This window comes from Lontra canadensis, unplaced genomic scaffold (genome assembly GCF_010015895.1).
Source record: "Lontra canadensis isolate GAN:19392208 unplaced genomic scaffold, GSC_riverotter_1.0 scaffold11, whole genome shotgun sequence".
Classification (NCBI taxonomy): domain Eukaryota; kingdom Metazoa; phylum Chordata; class Mammalia; order Carnivora; family Mustelidae; genus Lontra; species Lontra canadensis.
In genome coordinates this window covers 12405028-12432018 of record NW_022631005.1, presented here as the reverse complement: position 1 = coordinate 12432018, position 26991 = coordinate 12405028, and the positions used below count along the sequence as shown (strand labels likewise).

Genomic DNA, 26991 nt, shown 5'->3' with positions numbered 1-26991 from the left:
CTCATGTATTTGGTTTACAAATAAGCACACAAATTACTTTAAATAACTTCTAATTTTTTTCATTTTATTTTATTTATTTTCAGTGTTCCAAAATTCATTGTTTATGCACCACACCCAGTGCTCTGTGCAGTATGTGCCCTCCATAATACCCACCAAGAGGCTCACCCAACCCCCCATTCCCCTCCTTTCCAAAACCCTCAGTTTGTTTCTCAGAGTCCACAATCTCTCATGGTTTGTCTCCCCCTCTGATTTTCCCATCTCAGTTCTCCTCTCCATTTCCCAGTGTCCTCTATGTTATTCCTTGTGCTCCACAAGTAATTGAAACCATATGATAATTGACTCTCTCTGCTTGACTTATTTCACTCAGCGTAATCTCCTCCAGTCCTGTCCGTGTTGATACAAAAGTTGAGTATTCATCCTTTCTGATGGAAGCATAATACTCCATAGTGTATACGGACCATATCTTCTTTATCCATTTGTCCGTTGAAGGGCATCTTGGTTCTTTCCACAGTTTGGCGACTACAGCCATTGCTTTTATGAACAGTGGGGTACAGATGGCCCTTCTTTTCACTACATCTGTATCTTTGGGGTAAACACCCAGTAGTGCAATTGCAGGGTCATAGGGTAGCTCTATTTTTAATTTTTTGAGGAATCTCCATACTGTTTTCCAAAGTGGCCGCACCATCTTGCATTCCCACCAACAGTGCAAGAGAATTCCCCTTTCTCCACATCCTCTCCAACATACGTTGTTTACTGTCTTGTTAATTTTGGCCATTCTAACTGGTGTAAGGTGGTATCTCTGTGGTTTTGATTTGAATCTCCCTGATGTCTAATGATAATGAACATTTTTTCATATGTCTGTTAGCCATTTGTATGTCTTCTTTGGAGAAGTGTCTGTTCATGTCTTCTGCCCATTTTTTTGACAAGATTATCTGTTTTGTGTGTGTTGAGTTTGAGGAGTTCTTTATAGATCTTGGATATCAGCCCTTTGTCTGTAGTGTCATTTGCAAATATCTTCTCCCATTCTGTGGGTTGCCTCTTTGTTTTGTTAACTGTTTCCTTTGCTGTGCAGAAGCTTTTGATCTTGATGAAGACCCAAAAGTTCATTTTCGCTTTTGTTTCCTTTGCCTTTGGAGACATGTCTTGAAAGAAGTTGCTGTGGCCGGTGTCGAAGAGGTTACTGCCTATGTTCTCCTCTAGGATTTTGATAGATTCCTGCCTCGCATTGAGGTCTTTTATCAAATAATTTCTAAACTTTCGATTGATATGCAGAATGGATTGTAGATTCCCCAAGGGGGAAAAAAGAAGACTTGTGGTATATTTCTCTAATGTTTTGAGTGTTCTGAGTACTTAGATATGGTTATTGTCTGATGGTTGGTACTCAAAGCTCATCCCTTGGAAGGTGTTTCCCCTGCTATGTCACAAGTCTGGTTCTTATACTTGTGAATTTTTATGTTAATAAAAATTTGTTAGGAAGACATTTTTTCCTTGCTTTTGGTTAATATTGAGTAAATGCCAAGTTCAGTACATTATTACTAATTAAATTAATAAATACGCTTTTTCTTTTACTTATTTTCTGCTAGTCACTTTTGAATTCTAATTCTTAAATTCTAAAGACCTTAAGGAACATCAGTAAATAATTTAATTTGGTCAGCTTTTTAAATCAGGGTTTTATTTAAATAAGAATTTTGTATGTTATCCCTCATAGGAAAATTTACAAATATCTAGCCTGTGTGCTTGTATGATAACATATATATGATATGTTTAATTATGAATCAGTTTTACAGATAACATACCAATATTTTGTGGCGGAGATTAAAAGTAAAAGCTGTGCTGTCTGCTTCAGGTAAGTTCTAATAAGCAAAAGCATGAAATAGCTACTTTTAAGCCTTTAGTGTCAGTGGAATTGAGCAGATATATACAGAAGAACTCATCTTATAAATATTCTGAGGACTAAGTCCCCTACTTAGCCATCTGTTAAGATTTCATTTTAAAGAAAAACTTGCCTCCTGCTTTTTGGGACATCTTAAATTGCTGCTCACATTGCCTTCTTGTTCTTCTTCAAGTTCACATCTTAATTTTTCTGCTCTTTCCCTTATTAACTTCCTCCTGTTTACATATCTTCACACTTGATTTTGTTTGTTTGTTGGTCTTTGGTGCAAGTAGGTGAAAAACAATTTGTTGAGTGCCTGTAATGGGGACTCTTAGTGGTGGAGCTTGCTTGTTCTCTGATGCAAGGTTTTTGTTTTTTGTGTTTTTTTTGCCCCATATAAGTGGCATACATGATCACATAGTTTCCATTCCAACTCCTCTGAATTCACGTTGAAAACATAGAGCCCATGTTTTTGTATGTATATAATGTACCACAGTAAAATTTTAATGATTGATAGCTAACTTCTAAAATGTGTCTCACCTATGTTTTGCATGTATCGAAAAGGGGTCATACATTATTTTTTCCCCACATAAAACATAATTATGTAAAGCCTAATTAAAAATAAAATGTACATTGATGCAAAAAGCATTTCTTATTATGTCTTAATGGAAAGTTGGGTTCTCTGGATAATTGACACGTTGAATAGTTGATTTAAAGCATTAATAGCTTACATTTTGTTGTACTTTATATTTGCAGACTATTTCTCAACAAAAACGTCTTTCGCTCCTTTTCCTTCTAGTGATATAAGTTATTATTTGTCTTTCTATAGTTTCTAGAGTTTTCCTTTCTCTTTTGTTAGAGGTAGCATTGCCTTGGCTTCTTGGGAGAGAAGGCAATAAGAAAAGTTTCAAGTTTCAAGGCAATAAGAAGGCAAAAAGTTTCAAGGCAATAAGAAAAGTTTCAAGAGGACAGGTAGGGTAATTTATTTGCCTTTGAATAGCTCATTCACTTAACACCTAACTTGCAGTTCCCACTTTGGAGACATTCATGGTAATGTCATTTCTAGGTGGTGTTCCTTGAAATGCACATGTGTACAATTTGTGATGAAATATTGTTTTAGATTTTTTTAAATGGGATGAACTAATTGATACAGCTTTGAGAAGATGGTTGAACAGAGAGAGTGGGTATATTTTAAAAAGGTGTCATATGGGCATTGGGCCAGTCAGGCTCAGGATTGTGGACTGTATAAAGCAGTACTCCAAAGTAAATATAATGCAAAACATAGCTGTGAACTACAAAATATAATTTTAGATTTTCTAGAGGCCACATTAAAAAAGGTACAAAAAGGGGCACCTAGGTGGCTCAATTGGTTAAACATTCGAGTCTCAGTTTCAGCGCAGGTCATGATCTCGGGGACATGATATTAAGCCGCACATTGGACTCTGTGTTGAGTGTGCAGCCTACTTGAGATCTTTCTCTGCCCCTCCCCCCAACTCATGCTCATGTTCTCTCTAAAAAAAATAAAAAATAATGGAAAAAAGTACAAATCAAAGCAAAACCCTCTAAATGAAATTAACTTTAATAACATACTTTAACTCTGTATATTACAAGTATTATTTCTTTTTTTTAAATTAATTAATTTATTTTTATTTAACAGAGGTCACAAGTAAGCAGAGAGGCAAAGAGAGAGGAGGAAGCAGGGTCCCTGCTGAGCAGAGAGCCAGATGCGGGCCTCGATCCCAGGACCCTGGGATCATGACCTGAACTGAAGGCAGAGGCTTAAACCCATTGAGTCACCCAGGCGCCCCACAAGTATTTCAACATGTAATCAATATGAAAATTATTGATGAGTTTTTTTGGTACTAAGTCTTTGAAATCTAGTGTATGTTTTATAGTTACGGCATATCTCAGTTCAGATTAGCTACATTTTTTAGTGCTCAGTAACCATATAGCTAGTGGCTGCTATATCAGCTCAGGTGTAGAGTGTTTGGTGAAAGTATGGTAATGCCAGGAAATTGGTGAAGGCATAAGATGAGTGAACATGAATCTCTTAAGATAAACTTAGTTCAGGGAATTCTGTATGAAATGGTATGTAATTTCAGGAGAGAGATTGAGAAACTAGTGTGAAACAACTTTTTTTGGTAGATGGTGGGGAAATCATCTGGAAGATAAGAAAAAAAGATTCAAAAGAAAAAATAAATATAGGAAATGGCAGGATGTGGCAGTGGACAGTATTCTATAAGAGGAATAAAATAGTTATTTTAAAGAAAACCTCCTTCCTAGCTAGGGGCTTTTTAGCCTAAGGTGTGTACTACTGGAGAGCAGTAGTTACTCATAATGACATCCAAGAGAAACTATTGGGGTCAGCATATAAAATGTGGGTAGCAGTTGGGGGGGGTTGATATACTGTAATATAATAGAGAGGAAGGGTCTGAGGTAAAGGATTGATTTTGTGAGATAAGAACTGGACAGAGTTCTTGGTGACTTGGGAACAATGGAAGATTATGTGGAATACTAGATCAAAATTTATTGCTTAGGCAGTAATTAAGAGCACTTAGTGATAGGGACATTGGTTACAGTATGAGAGTGTTGTTAAGAGCTCATATTTTGGGGCATCTGGGTGACTCAGTCCTTGAGTGTCTGACTTAGGCTCAGGTCATGGTCCCAGGGTCCTGGGATTGAGCCCCACATCAGGCTCCCTGCTTGGCAGGAAGCCTGCTTCTCCCTCTCCTACTCCCCCTGCTTGTGTTCCCTCTCTCACTGTCTCTCTGTCAAATACATAAATAAAATCTTTAAAGAAAAAAAAAAAGCTTATACTTTTAACTTTAGTCAGTTTGGCCTGACCATTGAATTTTATATTCCTTGGCAAATTCCAGACACCCAAGTGTTAGTTTCTTCATCCATAGCATGGGCAGAAATAGTATCTACTTCATTGACATATATGGATTAAATGAGTATGCACGTAGTGACCTTGACTGGTATGATCTTCCTGTTATTTCTCTTAGTTTAAAATACCAGATGGAGGAAGAAGAATTACTGTAGTGTTTTCTTGGAATACATGTTTATAACAAATATTCTAAACTGTGACTCCTTAATGCAGTTTTCAGAGTTCAGCTTTGAAACCTCTTGATTAATAGACAATTTCTTTACACAGAATTCCTATTAAGTGAAGAAAGACTTTCTAAGTCTTGTTTTGTGAATGGTGTGTATAGTGAAAATGAGCCAAAGTCTGGGATTGAGTCCCAATTCCACCACATAATGACCTCATCACTTCATTTTTGGGACTCAGTTGGGATTGAATTATTTCATGGTTCTCAAACTGTGGTTTGAGGTCCTCCCAGCATTAGAATCACTTTGAGTACTTGGATAAAAATGCAGATCCTTGAGCTCTACTGTAGACCCACTGAACTGATCTCTTTGGGTAAAGCTAAGGAAGTTTTATGTAGCACTCAATTGTAACTGTTCCACACCACATCCAGTTTGAGAAGCACTGGACATGATGTACTGGATGATTCTAAGATATGTTTTGGTTCAAGTGTGAATCTTCTGATTGTATTAGAAGTCTACAGTTGGAGTTGGTAGGATTGCTGTGAGAATCATGTAAGATATCTTTGTAAAAATCAGTTTAAGTAAAAAGATAATTAATTTTAGACCTCTATAGGTCATAACATATAATACATACTAAATATGAATACATTGTAATATATAATGTGTATTTTATATGTATATATAGACAGTGACTCTCAGCTGTAAATCAGTCATGATTTCTGTACTGGGTGAGTCTTGGTAGATGACAGGTCTTATTAAGTATTTGATTCCAGATTTCTTATGTACAAAATAAGTTTTTTTCATCTCTCTCATCTCCATTTAATATTTTGCTTTTGTAAGTTGCATAGAGGCTAAGCAGGATTACAGATACTCAAATCAAGTGAGTAATAATTCGAAGGAAAAACTAATGTTCATTCTTATTTTTAAATATAAAGGCTTAGGGGCGCCTGAGTGGCTCAGTGGGTTAAGCCTCTGCCTTCAGTTTAGGTCATGATCTCAGAGTCCAGGGATCGAGTCCTGCATCATCAGGGTCTCTGATCAGCAGGGAGCCTACTTCCCTCTCTCTCTCTCTGCCAGCCTCTCTGCCTACTTGTGATCTCTCTCCTCTCTCTCTGTCAAATAAATAAATAAATAAAATCTTTTAAAAATATAGAGGCTTAAAGTGTTTAATGTTAGTAATATTAACATTAGTAAGAATTAACATTAGTAGGAATAATTTTTAAAAGTAATTTCTGTGACTCTTCATTGTTTAAATAGAAATCTTGTTTAGGGATTATTTGAAGTCTACCTTTGATACTCTTTGCTATGAACAAACAGAAGATACCAACCTGGAACAAAAAGCTACCCCTACTGGTAGGGTACCTTCTGGGAATGATAAAATATAATTCTGCATTTTCTTATTTCCAGAGGGAGCAGATTATTATCAAATGTCTATTCTTTGTTAGATATGGTGTTTCAGGCTTTAACAATTGTTATTTTTGTATCTCATACCTACACATAATATATAGAAATGCTTATTAAAAATGCAGCATAACAGATAGCACACTTTTAATTTGATTTAGTAGGTGTGGTTTGAGATCCAAAAATCAGCATTTTGTTTCCCCCTTTAGAAACACTGCTGAGTTTCTGGTTGCCTCAATTGTAGGCACTGGCTGCATGGCATAAATTAGGTATGCTTCCAGCTTGAAAATGAACATAAAAATGTTGCACTTCAGAGGTGTGTGTGTGTGTGTGTGTGTGTGTGTGTGTTTTCCCTAGAGACTCAAAATGATGATAACACAGATGTCAGAGTAGGGGACAAACCCATCCTGCTGGTTAAAGCACAACAAATATTAGTATTACAGAAAACATTTTTTAAAAAAAGAAAATCATAGAACATAGGTGGCTCTAAAAGGAGTCTATACTTCTCACCCTTCCTTATTTAGTTTCAGGGATCCAAAAATGTTATAGTCCATTGGTGAAGACTGTTAAGATTATGTGGCAAAATAAATAGGAAAGCAGAAAATAGGATGCAGAGGCAATGTCTTCTACTTCTGTTCAGAAAAATGGTTGAGAGTTACTCTGTCCAGTTCTGGTTGCTGCTACAGGCATCCTCTACAACATTAGGTCTCACCTCTCGAAAGGGTATAATACCTTCACTCCCATGAAAAATCCTGGTTTTGATCCACCCCCCCTCCCCGTTTTTCATTTGAGTGGTCTGTTTGTTATTTCTGTTTTTCTTGTAATGTGTCATTTTTTTGGTCTCTCTTCTCCTTTGTTTACCTTTTTACTGAATGAAATAATGATAAAAATGAGTGAGACACTTTGTAAAAAATTTAAAATTTCTAAGTACCAGAGTATGCAAAAAACTGAAAATTTGAAGTGTTCTGTCCTTACAGCTGTGCTGACATTTCTCTTAGGTATTTACCCCAAAATGTCTCCTCAAGTGTTAGGAATATGCTATAAATGCTTATTTATGTTTAAAAATTCTATTATTAAAGATGAATCTTGGATTGTGTGGCAGCTAGGACATAATTCTCATCAGCCTATCGCTGTCATTCTCTTCATTAGACTTAGGAGGCTTTTAATACCTAAAGATATGTAAGTTCCTGTGGGTTCAAAGTTTCATTGCAGTTGTTCCCATTCTTAATTTGTTTTTAAAAAGCAAAATTGTTCTTCACTAAAAATTGGGGCAGGTGGGTATAAGTGCTAAACAGGAGGAGGGTGTGTGAATTCCAACAGGAATTGGTCTTCAGACTTAGTGGAAGGCCAGGGATTAGAATTGTTGACCCCTGAGTCAGCGGCCAGCCAGCTGCTTAACTGAGAACAACTATGGTGGGTGCAGTTGTTGCCCATGTCCTTTCAACTGCTTTTTGTCTCCATCCTTTTCTTCTGTCTGGTTGCTCCTGTCCCTTCTTAGCCTCCTCAGTGCACAAATACATCACTGAGTATGGAAAGGGGTAACAGTAGTAGCATTATTATTAAAGTCTCTGTGTCTCTGAATTCCTTTGCTTTTCTGCTACACATCTTGATCTCAGACTTCTGTTCCAAGGGTTGATCTGAACCTAAACACTGGCTAGCTGTGACCTTTGTTTCTGGCTTTGGGAAAGTAGCTTTTAACTTGGGAAAAAAGTGCCCTATATTAGAACATCTTTGAATCTTGTTTTATAGGTATCGTTCAGTGGCTCATTAGTAAGTATTTTTGCCTTATGTTTAAATGTTTTACAAATACAGGCTGCGAATAGCCCAATAATTGTTAGGGTTCTGTAGATCTTTGTTCTTTAGATGGTTATAAACCTCTCTAGGAGGGAGAATGTTGAAGAAATGGTAAAATGCCATTCAAGGTGGGCTAACAGAATTCTTTTTCAAGATATTTAACTTACAGAACATAAGCACAGGTCTATCAACGTGTTCACTCTCTTCCACTGTTGTATTTAAAAGTAAATCATTTGGTGTTTTCCAAGGTTTTCTGTCACACTCCTGAACAGAAAAAGTTCCTTTTACTGTTAGCCTAAATGAACAGATTTTCTGGTTTCATTAATGAGATGTAGGTGATGGCATATTAGAAACTACTCATTAACATAACAAAGAACAATCAGTTATTGGTTATTGTTGAAGTAACCATGGCTTCTTTTCAGTGTAAACATGACATTTCAAGTGAACATTATATTAGGGTGATAAAATTTGTGTACTGAATGTAAGTAATAGGCTGTACAGATGTTTATGTGAGAGCTTTCTGGAGGAGGCTTATTGTAACTTTTGTTTTGTTTTGCTGTAATTTTGATCCTTGATTAAAACTGTTAGTGATAAATTTATCATGCTCCCTTTTTTTATTCTTTGAAAGCCCTATTTCTTATCTACTGACTGGTTAAACAGAGAAATGTGAATACTTACAGTAAAAATTGATGCCTGTGGTATATATACTTTAATGCATTAAGTTGTGGAGGGAAAATACTATTGAGATACTATTAAAATAATTCTTTTGTGGTAATTAGCATAGAACAAAATTGTTATATTTGGGGCAGTATTAATATAGCAAGACTATTAAAATGTTGAAGAAAAAATTTTTTCTTTCAGTTTAGATGGTAAAGATTTAAGCTACATTTGGAAGAAATGTTTTAAAATTGTAAATGTGGGCGCCTGGGTGGCTCAGTGGGTTAAGCCGCTGCCTTCGGCTCAGGTCATGATCTCAGGGTCCTGGGATCGAGTCCCGCATCGGACTCTCTGCTCGGCAGGGAGCCTGCTTCACCCTCTCTCTCTCTGCCTGCCTCTCTGCCTACTTGTGATCTCTCTCTGTCAAATAAATAAATAAAATCTTAAAAAAATTATAAAAAAATAAATAAAATTGTAAATGTGAAGATTTAGATTAAATATATTTTGTGATATTAAAAATGTGTTTATTAATCTAATTTTATTATCCTTGCTACTCCTCTTTTATAGCATCAGACAAGTCAGTGTCTTAAAACAACTTTGATAATTATTGAAAAATACTGGATAGATGATTTTATCTTTAAAGGGGACAAATGTGACTTATAAATATAACTTTTATAGTTTTACTAATAACTAAGAGGCCAGTGACCAAACTAGAGTCAGATACTTATTTGATTTGGTATGTTTATCTGAAATTTTTGCTTAGCTTTCTTTGGGTTTAGGAGGAAGAGTGCATGTTTTGTATTATTGTGACTAGGGATTTTTAGAGAAAGGATATTAGATTTAAGGGCTTTCCTTTGTCTCTTAGGAATCAAGTAGCAAATAAAGCTTTCTTTTTTAGAGGGATGGAGAATGGCTATTAGAAATATCATAGAAAAATAACTGAGTATTTTTATTTTTGAGATCAGTAGTTTGGTGGAAATGGAAAATTTGATGGTAAATACATATTTTTTTAAAAACTTACTAAATGTAATCAAACTGTTCTCAGTGGTTTGAGAACTATTTCCAAATTAGAGTTGATATTTTGCCCCGATCTGGTAACTTTTCTTCAAGTTTTTCAAGCATTTTTCAAAACATTTTCTTAATGTTTTAACTCCACTCCATTATCTCAAACATTTAGGGGTCTGAAATTGGGAGGGAGTGGTAGAAAGAATGTGTCAAGGTCCAAAGGAGTTTGTTCTTTGTCCGGTGTGAATTGAGGCTGAAGAGGAGCCAGACTGTGGAAGGCCGGAGAAGAAAGATTTGTTTGAGTTTTATTTTAAGGAATAGGGTGGTGGGAGACCATTGAATAGCATTAAGTTGGGCAAGTGACTTGATTTTGTTTGCTTTAAAAAAGTTTCTGACTTCTGGATGAAGAACTCCTTTGATGATATAGAAGTAGAAGCTGAGAAATCAGTTAGGGAAGCCATTGCTCTAGCCTAGGAAGAGATATTGGTAACTTGAAGTAATAACCTTGTTCCACCAACACCTCTTTTAAAAACTAGCTTAGATTTTCTCAAATTCTTTTCTTGTAACTTAAATCTCTGACCCGATTTTGTTGTTTTCTTTTAAAATTTTAGTTATCTATAAATATTCTTTTGACTAACTGGACATTATTTTATTGTTTTATTCAATTAGGGGTGCTAATATGAATAGATGGTTTCTTTATACTTAGTATGAATGCATTTATAGAGGGTTTACTTTTTAAAATGTCCTTACTACCTAGCACTAAGGAGTTGATGTGGTTGCTTTGTAATATCAAGCAGTGATTAGTAGGGAGCACTTCTGTATGCAAGTCAGGATATCTCACTTGATTTTTATATTTCCTTAAAAAAAAAAAGATTGATTTATTTATTTTAGAGAGAGAGGTGGGGAGGGGCAGAGGGAGAGGGAGAGAAGCATACCCCAACACAGGGCTGGATCTCAGAACCCTGAGAGCATGACCTGAAGCAAAATCAAGAGTTGGAGGCTTAACCTGCTGAGCCACCCAGACACCCTTGTATTTCTTTATTCATCATGTTGTCTTGTAAATTCAGTTCCAAGACAAAGTCTACATTTTTAGAGGCATTAATATGATTTTATTCCTTTAAATAAAATATGTTGATAAAGAAGCATACTTGAAGTTCCCTAGTCTTTGTGATCTTCTGATTAGTAATCTGTCCTGCCTTCCCACTTACCTTACTGAAGAAATTAGAATAAGCTTCAGTTGAAGTTTAGAAGTATCTAAAGATATGTGTGTTTCTCTCTTATTTTCTACTTTAGTGTCTTGTTTTGAAAATTCAGCCTCTCATTTTTTCTCTTCTTCCCAGGTTGAGATTAAAGACTTCTCAAATTTTGAAAATACTTTATTTTTCACTATTTCTGTTTAGCACCCAAAAGTCAAAGTGCCTGGCACCTATATGTCAGTACTATATATATTCGTTGGATGTAGAAGATGCTCTACCTGTGTGAAAGACATAATACTTAAGATTTCATGTAGCATGTCTGCAAAATAGATTTTAAAGTGTCCTTCAAGGGACAGAAGAGGTAAAAGGATTTTAATAAGAATTTTCTTGTTGGTGAAGGGGAAAACACTGGTTCTTATATTTCCTGTTCCTTTTTTGATGGAAATCTCTCCCCAATAATGGAATAAGAAACCGATTTATATTGTTTAAAATGAGAAGAAAGCAGGTCTTTTCTTCTAAGTATTCCTCTCCTCCCTTTTTAATTAGGACATTGAGGTTTGGAAGTTTGCCAGGCTTTCTTGGACTGTCCTGGAGAGGTAAATGTGGTCCCAAGTGCTGGTTAGTTGAATCAGAAATTTGGAGTTTTGTGATTTGCTGTTTTCTTGGTTCCTATTATTCTGTGTATACTCTATGTATTCAGGAAATTGAAGTTCTTTGGTAGTGGATGATAAAATCAATGCTTTATTCTAAATAACCAATGAAATATACCAATTTGAAGATTTTTCTTTTGGGAGAAACCATTGTAATGGGTGGCTTTAGTTAGCAGTTTAGTAATCAAGTGCAGGTTAGTGTCTCTTATTCAACAGTCCCTTTGTAGAGTATCTTCTATATTTAGAGAAGAGTTTAAGAAATGAGGTCCTCTAAAAGTTTTGCTAGTAAAGAAGTGCACCTTTTTATATAGTTAAGTGAATCAAAAAATGAGAAATTGTTCGGAATTTATTTAAAGAGGGCTGCTTGCCTCTTTCATAAAAGGAAATTCTACCATTACAAATGTGGTGATCTCTTTGGGGCTCTAAAACTTTATTTATATAGAGGCTTTTTAAGAAAGAGGTTTGAGAAATTGAGATTGATGTTTTTCTTCAAATCTTGGTCTTTTTAAAAAATATATTTATTTAGAAAGAGTGCACACACGTGCAAGCAGTGGGAGGGGCAAAGGGAGAGGGAAAATCCATGCTTGGCTTGGAGCCTGACCTGAGGCCCAATCTCAGGGCCCTGAAATCACAACTTGGGCCAGAATCAAGAGTCAGATGCTTAACCGACTGAGCCATTCAGGTACCCCTTGGTCTTTATTAACTATGGAGAACAAACTGATGGTTACCAAAGGGGATGTGGGTAGGGCCATGGGTCAGATAGGTGATGGGGATTAAGGGAGTGCACTTGTCGTGAGCAGTTGTTAAGTTTGGAATTGTTGAATCTGTACATGGTACACCTGAAATTAATAAAAACTGTTAACTATATTGGAATTAAAATTTTAAAAATATTAAGAAAATCTAGGTCCTTACAAAGTAGGTGTATACTTACTTTGGAAGTATCTATATGGGAAAAATTAGTCACTTACAAGTTAACAATGTTATAATACATTTTAGGTGGTTATCTTAGTAATTTGTCAGGAATTAGTATTAGGAGCCCTTAAAAAAACCAGTGGTTAAATGTTGACTTAAAAGTACTTTTTACTCCTTACACACGCATGCACATACTGTGTCTGTCTGTTACCACATACATTTAGATTTTTAGTTTATTCCATAGTAGTTGTGTTTCTAGTTTATATTACTTGAACAAGATGGACAGAATCTTGTAATATTTTGTCAAACTGATAGTAAGTACTAAGAGAGTATTAACAGGTAAGGCAAAAAAAAAAAAATCTGGGAAGAATGCTGGAAAGTATGTTTCCCTTTAGAGGTGGTTGGTAGTAAGGAGGTGCTTACTTTAAAAAAAAAAAGATTGATAGGACCTAAAATGTTTTTATTATGCAGAAATTTTATTTGAAAATTTATTCTCCTTCCTATTTCTAACCTGTTTATCAGAAGGCTTTTGGCACATTGTGGATTTTTCTTCCTAGTCCTTAAAAACAGCCCAGGGCAACCAAATAGGGAAGGTGACTTGTCTTCCATAATGTGTGTTAATATAGAAAAGAAAGGATGCTGGAAGACCTATGCTGTGTTTATAGTTTCATAGAAACATTATTAAAATGAGTTTTGAAGTGGGACAAATTTTATAACACACAAAAGTAATAAACAAGAATTTTAGATTTTTTTTCTTTTCTAATACTAGGATCTTGGTTATAAATATGTAAAAAAGTTGTTGATTTAAGGCTAGTTAGGTTGATTCTGTATCTATTGTTATTTAATGTCATAGTTTGTTTTCAGTCTGCATTCTTTTCCTTTAATAGAATTGTATTGCTAGTTAAAGCTACTCTAGTAAGTATTGCTAATTTTCTACACTTGATGATTTTAAACTGCCAGATATTACTTTAATGAAAACTTTTGTGATGAGGTGGTTTTTCATTTTTTTTTTTTTCTTCAGTTTCTTGCTCTTTATACTACTGGCTCCTCAAGGGTGATATTGCACATTACTTTCATAGCAGCTGAAATGAGCCATTTTTAGTCTTTTTGCATCAGACAGAGTTTGATGATTTACTAAAAAGAAGGCTGCATCTTCACAAGAAAATAAAGAAACTAAAACACCTTAATATACGTAGTGTCTTCTCACTGTAATTGAGATGTGTAGATTGTTTTTAGTAGGAACTGCTCTGTGCGTGTTTCCTTAATCTATTTTAAGAGCTCTGTTCTGATTTTGCGAATTTACCTTTTATCTCTTACTACTCTAAATTTATGCCCGTTTTGGCTTTTGTACAATTTCTAAAAATAGCCCATTAATTCTGATAGGAGTACTGGCCTCTAGCTGCAGTCACCGTGATCTCCCTTGCCCTCACAAGATGAACATCTAATATCAGAAATTTATTTTACACAGCCTAGGTAATACTTGTATCTACTTGTACTTGTTTTGATGTAATTCATATTTCGAATGAGTGCCAGAGAACTGGGTAGGACTATTTTAATCTTGCATCCTGGGCATTTATAGATATCCCACACATTTTGTGGCTGTAGGCAAAAACACTTTGCTGTTGTGCTTCATCTTTGAAGATATCTTACTTACCCCTGAAAATATGTATCTTTTATGACAGTAGGAGTGAATATCAGGATGAGAGTTAGCAACAAAGAGAAACAAAGGGTAGATTGTATGAAAGCCAGCTTTGTTTTGTCAGATGCTAGAAGATAAACATTTAGAAACAGCCAACCCTCTACACGCAGATCACTTTTATAAACTAAATCACTTTTATCTCTTACTTTCTTACATGAAGAGGGACCAAAGAAGGGACTATGGAAAGCAAAAACTTAATCTCTGTCTTCTAATTTGCCAGTCCTTTTGATACTTGTGACTTACTGGTCAGCACGTGAGAGACTATAGACCCTTGGTTTTTATTGGGTAATTAGTGTGGCTTACTGAGTTTCTTTCCAATCCAGCACACTTTAATAGTCATTGTATTCAGATTAATCTTAGAAATATCACTTCTGTTCTTTTTCTTAACTTCTGATGTCTTGCAGACCTGCCTTGATTATACCCAGTACTAAACAGTATGGAATGTGCTCATCTATTAAGAGCAGTGTTGTCAAACACTCTTGATTATTCACATCCCTACTTACTTGGTCATTATCTTCCCTGCTTCTGTTTGCCATAGTTTTGTCTCTCCTTAATAATTTGCTTTAGTCCCACTTCCTCTGTAAAATCTTTTTCTTTTTTGTGTGAATTGATTTTGTATACATTTATTGAGTTCCTGTATTGTGCCAGGCACTGGTGATATAGAAGGGGTAACGGCTTATTCTAGAAAGCGCATAGGTTATCATCTCTAATTCCTACAGCATTTAACTGTAGCACTTACCTTGGTGTGTTAATTTATAGTACAAGTATATAGTCAATTTTTTTTCATCTGTAAATGCTCAGTATAAAGCATAGTTTTCTCTAAAAGATTATTCCTTAGAAGAAGAGTAATTTTGTATTTGAATCCTTACAAAGTTTTTCGTATTTTGAGGCTCTCTCAGTTTTATTTTGAATGAAAATATAATGTTTGGAAAAGGCAGGCGAGCTTGAAATTATGCCAGTCAGTGCTCGATTGAATGTTTATGTCAGTTTCCTAAGGTAGAAGGGAATAAAGAGTTTAAACAAATTAATTATTCTTGGAAAAACTATTTACAGAGGCTGTAAAAAAAGAACAACTTAAAAAAGCTCATTTTTAAAAGCAATATTATAAGTAGTTACTTTTTGAAGATTACAAAATATGCATATAGAACAGTGAAAAGAAAATCACTGCCTTAGTATTACGTGAATGGATATTATTGGCTTGGAAAAACATTTCCAGTGATAATATCCTATATGACTTTAAAACGTATTGCTTCTCAAGCAACTTAAATGGAAGTGAAGATGATTCATGTTTTGATAGTTTTTGATGACTCAAAAAGAATAATGAGGGTACCTGGGTGGCTCAGTCACTAAGTGTCTGCCTTTGGCTCAGGTCATAATCCCAGGGTCCTGGGATCGAGCCCTGCATTGGGCTTCCTGGTCAGTGGGAAGCCTGCTTCTCTCTCTCCTCTCCCCCTGGCTTGTGTTCCCTCTCTTACTCTCTCTCTCTCTGTCAAATACATAAATAAAATCTTAAAAAAAAATGAGATGATACTTGTTGATTCATGTGAAATTTGAACAAAATTGTTTAAAAATTGTGCTTTGATTTTAAAATATTCATAAAAGTTAATTCATTAAATTCATTAAAATAAGTATACATTGGACTATTTTATATAAATATACAAAGGTTTGTATAGTTCCAGTTGGCCAAAATTTTAAAAATACCTTATTGGGGGAAATTGAGAAATCCTTCAACTTGAGGGTTGTATGCTACTCATTCAAGTTGCCAGTTTCTGGGTAGTTGGATGATTACCTAGCATAGGGAGAGACTGTTAAATAATACCTGCTGAACTAATAAAATGCTGTATATATTTACTTATTTTAGGGTTTTTTGGTGCCATGGGGTTGTACTATGCTAGAATTTCCCAATTATTTACTTATCTAAAATCATTCTTTTGTATAATGCTTTTGATACTATTCTGTTGTTTTTAATTTATACTATAAAATGTTTTGGATTAAAAGCATCATCAATCTAATCTACCTGCTGTTGCTGATTCTCTTTGGATGTGTGTTTTACCCCTAGGTGGCAGGAAGCAATAATATGTGAAAGGGAAACAAGAATTGCTTATCAAGTTTTATTTATTATTTTTGAAACTTCATTAACCCTTCCTAGAGGACTAATTTGCCTATAAGAGGAACAGGCTTAGGGGAAGCATGCCTATTTATACTGTATTCTCAATAATTTATTGATAGTTTCAGACACCATTAGAGAACTTTTTCAGAAGTGAGCCTCAGGCCACTGGGGTAGCTCAGTCTGTAAAGTGTCTGCTTTCAGCTCAGGTCATGATCCTGGAGTGCCAGGACCCAGCCTCTGCCAGGTTCCCTGCTCAGTGAGGAGCCTGCTTCTCCCTCTGACCCTACCCCCCTCTCATGCTCTCTCTCTCTCTCTCTCAAATCAATCAATCTTAAAAAAAAAAAAAGTGTCCCTCATATTTGTGAGATGTCAAACAATTCTTTCTGTTTAATGTTGTTTGTGTACATAGGAAAATTGTGATAGGGTGATGCAGGTCACAGGACTATGAAAAACATTGTCTTCTTAATAGAAAAGAAATTAATGCAATTCTTAGTTGTTAAAGATATTTAATTCCAGTTACCTGTTTGAAGCTGGGAAGCTGTAGTAGTTAGTGGGTTTTTTTATTCAGTTCTTATATTGCTTTTTTTTACATTTTATCATTCATTAAATACTGATTGTATTTGGAGGGCAATTAAGATAGATAGTTTTAGATCCATGGTCATTCTGACATGTAAATGAATGTATATAGGCAACTGATCAAAAACAGTAAGTAAATGTAAAGGAATACATTGTATGTTGGTTTGCAAGTGGTGTACATTTTGGGGGAAGGAGTAGTTCTTATTAAAGGACTTCTAGGATTTTGTTATATCTACCTTGAGAAAACATGAAAATTGTCACGTGAGATTTAGCCTAGGAGGCTTTTTTACAAGAGCTGGACTTTTAGGAACTATTAAAATGATGATAGATAGCAAAGGGGAGGGCATTTAAGAAATAGTTGCTTTAATCATTTCCCATTGCTCTAGTGCTGTTTATTGAAAAGGCTTCCCCAGCTCTATAGAATTGCTTTTGTTCATTTGTCCAGAGTTAATCAGGCTTATCTGTGTAGATCTCTTTCTGGGTTTTCTCTGTGTTCCATTGATCTGTGTCTGTCCCACCTCTGTTACCACTTGGTCATACTTCAGCTTTGTGGTAAGACTTAACATCAGTCAGCATGAATTCTCCCACTTCATTCTTTTTCAAAAACGTTTGGAATAAGTTCATTTATGTCTACAAGGAAATTTAATGGGATTTTGATATGCATTGGATTAAACCTATACATTATCATGGTATGTCTCTCCAAGTGTTAAAGTCTTTTTCTTTCATCAACATTTTATAATTTTTATCACGTAGATTTTATACATTTTGTCAGATTATAGCTTAGGTATTTTATAATCTAAGGAGCAATGGTAACTGGTACTACATTTAAAAAAAAGATTTTATTTATTTGAGAGAGTGCGCTCAAAATGCACACAGATGTGCGCAAGATTGGGGAGGGCCGGAGGGGGAAGAGGAGGGCGTAAAGGGAAAGAATCCTAAGCAGACTCTGCACTGATTGGGGAGCCTGATGCCGGGTTCGATCTCAGGACCCCAAGACCATGACCTGAGACAAAATCAAGAGCCGGAAGCTTAACTGACTGAGGCTACCCAGGTGCCCCACTGGTATTATATTTTAAATTTCATTTCTACTGCTTCAATGTTAGTATATAGAAATGCAATTTTTGCGTATTGATCTTATATGCTGTGACCTTATTGAACTCATTCTGATATTTTGTTTGAAGATTCCTTGGGATTCTCTCCAAAGACAGTCATGCCATCTGCAAATAGAAATAGTTATATATTCTTTTCCATTTCGTATGTCTTTAATTTCTTCTTGCCTTATTCGAATAGCTAGAATTTCAGTAGAGTGTTCAGAGTAGTGAACAGACATCATTACCTTGTTTTTGTTCTCAGAGGGGAAGAATTTAGTCTTTTGCCATTATGATGTTAGCTGTTGGTGTTTTTGTAGGTGCTTTTTGTGAGTTTGAGGAAGTTCCCATCTATTCTTGGTGTACTCATAGATTGTGCTATTTTTGTCTTTTAATTTCTTGATTTGGCAGATTGCATTGAGTTTTGAATATTGAACCAACCTTATATACCTGAAATAAATCCTACTTGGTGTTACTCAACTTTTGTATCAACATGGAAGGGACTGGAGGAGATTATGCTGAGAGAAACAAGTAGAGAAAGTCAATTATAAGGGTTCACTTACTTGTGGAGCATAAGGAATAACATGGAGGACATTAGGAGAAGGAAAGGAAAAGTAAATTGGGGGAACTTGGAGGGGGAGATGAAGCCTTAGAGACTGTGGACTCTGAGAAACAAACTGAGGGTTTGGGAAGGGAGTGGGGTGGGGGGTGGATGAGCCTGGTGGTGGGTATTAAGGAGGGTATTGCTTGGAGCACTGCCTGTGGTGCATAAACAATGAATCTTGGAACACTGAAAAAATAAAATTAAAAAAATATATACTGTTGGATTGTGTTTGCTAAAATTTTGCTGAGGACTTTAACATCTAAGTTGATAAGAAATATTGGTCTGTATTTCTCTTTTTGTGCTTTGTTTTTGTTATCAAGGTAATAGTGGCCTCATAAGATCAGTTGAAATAGTCCCTTCTTTTCTGTTTCTGGAAGAGAGTATGTGAAATTAGTGTTGGTGTTATCAGGTTAAAATTTACTACTTAAATAAAATCCTCATTGTCCTCAGATGTAGTCACTTTAGGTGAAATCAGCTTTTTCATCATAGAAGGGGTACTTTAGGTTTAAATAGGACTTTTACAGGGCTATTTTATGGTTAGATGTTCTACCAAATTTCAGATCCAGTGTGCTGCTTTTTTTTTTTTTTAAAGTGGCAGGAGAAATGGTACTAGTCATTAATGCGTAAGTAGTACTTTGGAACTAGAACTATTATCTAAAGACTTAAGTGATTTACTATAACTAGGCTAAATGTGAATTATGAAATGATGAAATTATTAATAATAATTACAAAATTATTATGGAAATTGATTCAGTTGTGGAAACAGGGTAATGAAAGTTTTGGTGATTTACTGAAGGCCACAGTTTGTGAACTAAATTCCAAATTCAGTTCATAGTCTGTTAAGCCAGTGGTACTTAACTAGGGAAGAACATTTGATCACCACTGGGTCTTTGTCAAAAAGAAAAAAACGCATGTGTGTGTACTTGCACACACACATGCACACGCGTGCACACACTCACTCACTTTCTCTGGTTATATACCTCTCCTGTCGTAGACTTTTCAGTTACTCATTCCCAGGGCTAAAATGTCACTCAAACAGGAATTTGAGAAAACATAGGGAATTCTGTTGTACATAATTAGTTAAGAACTGTCATACTAAACCATGAACACATACCTTTTATGTCTGTTTATTTCTTCTGAAAATAGTGTGAACTATTTGGAATTACTTTGATAGAATAAATTTATGGGTAGAAGTTTTAAGTTTCAGGAAATTTTAAATTGGAAGTTGCTGTTAAAAATTCACACATGTAAGCAACTTTTGCCCTTTTTTTTTTAGAATTTCACCTTTTTAAAAAAATTTATTTTTTAATTTTTTTAAAAGATTTTATTTATTTATTTGAGAGTGAGAGAATGAGAGAGAGAGAGCATAAGTGGAGAAAGGTCAGCGGGAGAAGCAGACTCCCTGTCAAGCAGGGAGCCCAATGCAGGACTTGATCCCAGGACTCCAGGATCATGACGTGAGCCGAAGACAGTCACTCAACCAACTGAGCCACCCAGGTGCCCCTAGAATTTCACCTTTAAAGTCACAATGCGAACTTAAGGACATAAAAATATGTGTAATTTTCATTTTTATAATACCATATTATTTAGTGTTCAGTTAGAGATATGATGGAATAGAGACTGATTACAGAATCAGCTTGAGGAGGGGATGATGAGATTGTCACAATTTTCTATATAAGCAGTCTTCTTTCTGTCTCTGGAAAATATCCTTCAAATGATAGTCTAGATCTAGAAAGCCATGCTGAAGTCTTGTTTACCTTTAAAACTTAGTGAAGAAAGTTTTGTTTAAACGAGGAAATGGTCATTTATCTTTTCTCTAGAACAGAGGTGGCAAATACTAATTTCAAGACCCTTTTACTTCAAAATCCTTCTCCATATGCTACTCCAGGCAGCTACTGTTAGTTTGTTAGAAGTGACAACAAAGACGAAATCTATTTGGCATTTCTGCTCTCGGCAGTATTTTATTTTATTTTTATCAGTTTTGTGTAGTTTAAATGGTATTATGTTGTTCCTGTGCTTCAGTGACATCTTTTTTGGAAATTAAAAATAATAGTGGGGTGTATTTTTAAAGTTTTTATTTCTTTATTTGACAGAGAGAGAGAGATCACAAGTAGGCAGAGAGAGGGGGAAGCAGACTTCCTGCTGAGCAGAGAGCCTGATGTGGGGCTCAATCCTAGGACCCTAAGATCATGACCTGAGCTGAAGGCAGAGATTTAATGCACTGAGCCACCTGGGCTCCCCATTGATAGTGGTTTTTAACACAAATTACACAAGTGGTAATTTACAGAGGATCCGTCTCCAACAAAACAAAACAAATCAAACAAAAGGAAGGATAGCTAGACTATTGGAATTAGGACATTGTTTTAAGAGATAGTTGACCACATACACATAGCCTGTGAGCCAGACTTATAGCCTGTAAACTAAGAATGATCTTTACATGTTTAAATGGTTGAAAAAAAAATAGTATTTTGTGACATGTAACAATTACATGAAATTTCATTTTTAGTGTGTATAAGTAAAGTTTTACTGAAACATAACCATGCTCATTTATATACTGTCCTATGGATGCTTTTGTGCTATAATGGCAGAATGGAGTAGTTGTGACAGAAACCAGGTGGTCTGCAAGGCCGAAAATATTTACCATCTGGCCCTTTATAGAAAAATTTATCATATGGTTTCACTTACTTGTGGAGCATAAGGATAACATGGAAGACATTGGGAGATGGAGGGGAGAAGTGAGTTGGGGGAAATCAGAGGGGGAGACAAACCACGAGAGACTGTGGACTCTGAGAAACAAACTGAGGGTTTTGGAGGAAAGAGGGTTTTGGGGTTAGGTGAGCCTGGTGGTGGGTATTATGGAGGGCACGTATTGCATGGAGCAGTGGGTGTGGTGCATGAACAATGAATTAAGAAAATTAAATTGAATTAAAAAAAAGAGAAAAGGTTGGCCATACCTTGTTTTAAGATAATAATGTGACAGTGAATGATTGCTTTTGGGTTATTTAGTAAAGGAGGGAACTTATTTTGCTGGTATTTCCAACAGCTTTTTGAAAAGGAATAACTTAGAAAATAGCTATTTTTTTAAATACAGGTAAATAGTACAAGCAGCCCCCCCCCCTTTTTAATAGAATACAGAGAACTTGGAGTTACTAGCCTTAGTTTATAATATGTCCACTCCTGCTTTTATTTCTTCCATAGTTGAGAGGAAGTCCATCGCACTAACACTGCCACAGATTTTAGCAGCTTATAATTCCATCTGTGTACTAGGACATTGTATAGCAGCAACGATTTCTCACACTTTTTGGTCTCAACTTCTTTTAAGACTTTTAAAAATTTAGGACCCCAGAGGTTTGTTGTTGTTTGTTTTTTTTTTTTTTTAAATAGGGGGTTATATCTATCATCCTTATCACATTAGAAATTGACAGAATTTAAAAATATTTAACAGTAACAGTAATCCATTATATGTTCACAAAAGAACATTTGTATGAAAAATATTTTCCAAAACAGAAAAATTAGTGAAATTTTTGCAGATCTCTTTAATGACTGTTTTGTGGAAGACAATTGGATTCTTTTTTTTTTTTTTTAAGATTTTATTTATTTATTTGACAGACAGAGATTACAAGTAGGCAGAGAGGCAGGCAGAGAGAGAGGAGGAAGCAGGCTCCCTGCTGAGCAGAGAGACCGATGTGGGGTTCGATCCCAGGACCCTGGGATCATGACCTGAGCCGAAGGCAGAGGCTTTAACCCACTGAGCCACCCAGGTGCCCCGACAATTGGATTCTTATATCTCTTTCTCCTTAAGTCTCCTGTGATATGTTCTTTTGATATGAAGGAAGTCTGGTCATGCACATATATATCATTAGAAAAAATGTATTTTTAGATAATTGTGGATGTTTTTCTTTGATACTATACCAAAACTCAACAAGTGGTAGATTTTTTGCTTTTTAGGGGGAGGGGGGTCAGTTATTGAAGTATAATTTACATAGAATAAAGTGTTATTTTTTTTATAATATAATTCTGTCACTTTTGATTAACCCATAAGTCATATACCCTCTGACCACAGTTATCATGTAGAATATTTTGGTCCCTCTGAAAAATTTTCTCATGCCTTTATGTTATCAGTCCTCTCCCCTCACTCCCAGCTTCTGGCAACATCTGATCGGATTTCTGTCTCCATAATTTCACTGTTTCCAGAATATCATATAGATGGAATCCCATATAGCATAATGTGTATTTGATTCATCCATGTTGTACAGCTGTCACTAGTTCATTTCTTTTTATTGTATAGATGTTTGTTTATCCACTTAGCAGTACTGGATATTGAGTTGTTCCCAGTTTTGGGTTGATTGTAAATAAAGCCATTCTAAGCATCATGTACAGATTTTTGCATGAACATATGTTTTTATTTCTTAGGTAAATGCCTAGGCATGCTATTGCTGTGTAGGTAGTATGGTAGGTGTATGTTTAACTGTAAGAAGCTGTCAAACTGGCTTTCCAAAGTGGGTGGACCATTTTGCATTACAGCCACCAATATGTGAAAGTCCCAGTTGCTTTACATATTTGCCAACATTTGAGCTTGGTTTTGTTTTAGCCATTTTAATCAGTATTAGAATTTCAGTTTGCGTTTCTCTAATGATTAATGATACCGAGAATCCTTTCATGTTAGTGTTTTCCATATCTTTTCAGCAAAGCATGTTATTTTGAATCTTTTGCCCATTTTTTTTTTTTTTAGAAATTATGTAGACCTAATTATTGGCACATTTTATTATTCAGTATTTAAAGTTACATGTATTAACATCTTCACTGATCTCATGAGAGATTTTTTTTTTTAAAGAGAGAGCGTGCTCATGCATGCACATGCGAGTGGGAGTAGGATGAGGGAGGGGCTGAGGGACAGGGAGAGAAAGAATCTTAAGCAGACTCCATGCCCGGGGCAGAGCCCAAAGCAGGGCTTGATCTCATGACCCTGAGCTCATGACCTGACCCAAAATCAAGAGTCTGACATTTAACTGACTGAGGCACCCAGGCATCCCTCATGAGAGAATTCTTTAAGTGTTGGGAAAGTATGCAAATTTTCCAAAATTCTTTCTCTTGAAAGATCAAATTTTATCACTGGCATTGCATACTGTCCATTGTTTTTCTTGAAGGTAATGGGTTTGGTTTGTTCATTTTTGAGAGCATGTCTGTCAGATGCCCAAGTCTGAATAACCATGGTTGGTTTAATTCACAACTCAGTCATGCAGAGGCTTTTTCTTGAGGCAATCATTGTACTTCAGTATGCAGTAGAAGTGCTTTTGCTTAGTTCCTATTTTGTCACACAGGATATTGAAAAGAAATCTATCCATGGTCAAGATTTAATTAACAATTTTACTGCTTTTCATCAAGGACATTCTTAAATGAAATGAAACTGACCTTTTTCAGAGAAATACTGTGATATATTTGATCATTTTCCATTATTATGTTTGTTACACTTCAAGTCCAGAGATTGACGTAGAAACAAACCCATTGTTACAACACTGGGAAGACAGAAAGTTACTGATGTTTTAGGCACATCTGAGCTCGGTATATGGGAGAGAATCTCTTAAGAGCTAATACAGCTAATATTAAGTTGTTTCATTATTTTATAGGTGCTATACTTGGTAGATCAGAAACTCAGGAGTGTATTTTCTATAATGCTAATTGGGAAAGAGATAAAACCAATCGAACTGGTGTTGAACCCTGTTATGGTGACAAAGATAAAAGGCGACATTGTTTTGCTACCTGGAAGAATATTTCTGGTTCCATTGAAATAGTGAAGCAAGGTTGTTGGCTGGATGATATCAACTGTTATGACAGGTAAGGAAACTTTTTCTTTTTTTATGAGAATGTCGAGTAATCCTCCCCACTCCCCTTTTAAAGGGGGAAAGCCCAATGCATGTATTTTCACTTAAAATTTTTTTAAAGATGGGATCATGAAGACCATTATAACATGTTCTAATGACAAGATACATGTTTTAAAGTAAGATAAATACGACATGTTTATATTTTATCTTTGATACACTTTGAATAATCCACCAAGTAGTGAGATAGAACCATTTTTTCCCCTATGTTATTAGGGTGATAAACTATTTTTAATGTCAATTTTGAGGAAAAGGGATTTTCAAAATTGCTTTAAAAGACATTATATCTTTTGAAAATCTATCGTGTATCCTCAAAGAAAGTAAGGCTTCATAATAATATTTAATTTTCTTTTAGTTTCCCTCTTTATGTATCTGGAAGAAATTGATCTTACTGTGTTTGTTTTTTCCTTTTTTTTCCTTGCAAAGTGGGCCTTTGTTCTTTACCTCTGAGAGATATTTTAACTTGATATTTGGAATGACATCAGTACTAACAGAGTCCTTATAGAAAGCTACATTTTATTTAGAAAATTTTGCTTAAATTGTTTTATTCTGTATTGGAAATAAAATACAGTAGGCATGTTATTGACTAACTGTGATCTTCTGTAAGGAGTCCCATAGATGTTTGGCTGATCACTTAAATTGCCTGGGCCACAGGATTCCCACTGTGGGTGGGTGCTAATGACTGGCCGAGGCTGCAAAGTCCTAGATAAACAGACATTTTGGAGCCAGAACATACTGATATACTCATGGAACACTGGATACTTGCCTATCCACTTTCAGGAGCTTTAACTGATTACCATTAACCTGTGATTGATTACCCGTATGTGGCAAAATGTGTAGAATAAGCCCATGAAAATTGAATTCTCAATTTTTCATTAGAAATTAAAATCTTAGGTATATATGTAGTATTTAGGGTATACTTCTAAATCTCTGAAATTTCCAGGGATTTTTTTTCTCTGTAATTACACATTTTAGCTGCATTTCTGATTCTTAGCCTCTCTATTAATAGAGGTGATCATCAAGTGATATCTGTTACTATGAAAGGGAAGTAGGGCCAGTAGGAAAACAGGATGGAAGTTCCTCAAAAAATTAAAAACAAAACTACTCTATGATCTGGAAATTCCACTTCTGGCTGTTCATCAAGGAAATGAAAATACTAACTTGTAAAAAGATCCATGCACCCCTGTGTTTACTGCAGCATTATTTACAATAGCCAAGATATGGAAGAACCTGAGTGTCTGTTAATGGATAAAGAAATGTGGTGTGTACACACAGACGCGCGCACACACAGGAATATTGCTCAGCCTTTAAAAAGAGAAATCTTGACATTTGAGACAAAAATCGATAGACCTCGAGGGTGTTACGCTAAGTGAAGTTAGTCATATAGAGAAAGACAAATACCATATGATCTCATTTATATGTGTAGTCTTAAAAAAAAAAAGAACTCCTAGATACAGAGGCCAGGGGTTGGGGTGGGTGGATGATTGGGTGAAATGGTTGAAGGTGATCAAAAGGTATAAACTTCCAGTTATAAAACAATTCCTGGGATTGTGATGTATAACGTGGCAGCTGTAGTTAATAAAACTGTATTGTATGCTTGAGAATTGATGAGAGGAGATTTTTTTTCTTCTTTTAGAGAAGGAGTTGGGGAGGGGCAGAGAGAGTAAGAGAGCTGGGCTCCATCTCACAACCCTGAGATCATGACCTGAGCTGAAATCCAGAGTCATACGCTTAACTGACTGAGCAACCCACATGCCCTGATAAGAGAGTAGATCTTAAAAGTTCTCATCACAAGAAAAAAAATTTGTAACTGTGTATATTTGATGTTAACTAATTTATTGTGATCATTTCACAGTATATACAGATATGAAAATACTATGTTGTATACCTGAAATTAATGTGGTATTATTTCAGCTTTATCTACTAAAAAAAAAAAAAAAAAGCGGTAGGAAGAATTTGGGGGGAAAGTCTTTATCCAAATTATTTCTTATTAATTAGTTGAAACCAGGGATACTTGTTCTTTTTGTGGTAAAAACTATTTGTCTCACCTGAAGAATAGTTAAAAGATTCAAGAAAGGTCCAAGTATGGAGGAAAAGACAATGATAAAAAGAAGAGTGAAATTGGATGGTGAAAAGTACTTTTTTCAATTAATTAAGCTAGGTACTTAATCCTTTTCACCTCCTATAATTTGAGGCATGATTCTAAATATTAAAAATTTAAATTTATACATTTTTATGACTTAAGATTTCACTTTCAGTTGTTTTTTACTTTCTACTAAATAGATATTGGTGTAGATTTAGTTTTAATCTTTGATTTTGTTAAAATACTCTTCTCCCTGAAATTTCTTAAGCTTCCCATTTTAAATTCAACCTTATTATTCTAACAGCCATCACAAAAGTTTGCCGTGTAAGATAGATCTTTAAATTCACCTGATGTTTATTAGCAGTATTTAAAGGTTTGATTTTTTTTTTTTTTTTAATAGGTATAGCTGTGTCCTA

At 35.2% G+C, this 26991-nt stretch overlaps 1 protein-coding gene across 2 annotated transcripts in view; it reads left to right on the top strand.

Moving 5' to 3' along the window:
• Positions 1-26991, top strand: part of ACVR2A (activin A receptor type 2A) — an 81767-nt gene that overhangs the window by 25323 nt on the left and 29453 nt on the right. For both annotated transcript variants that reach the window (XM_032856108.1, XM_032856109.1), the window contains exon 2: positions 24241-24448. In XM_032856108.1, the coding sequence (XP_032711999.1) occupies positions 24241-24448 (208 nt within the window). The remainder of the gene's footprint in view (positions 1-24240; positions 24449-26991) is intronic.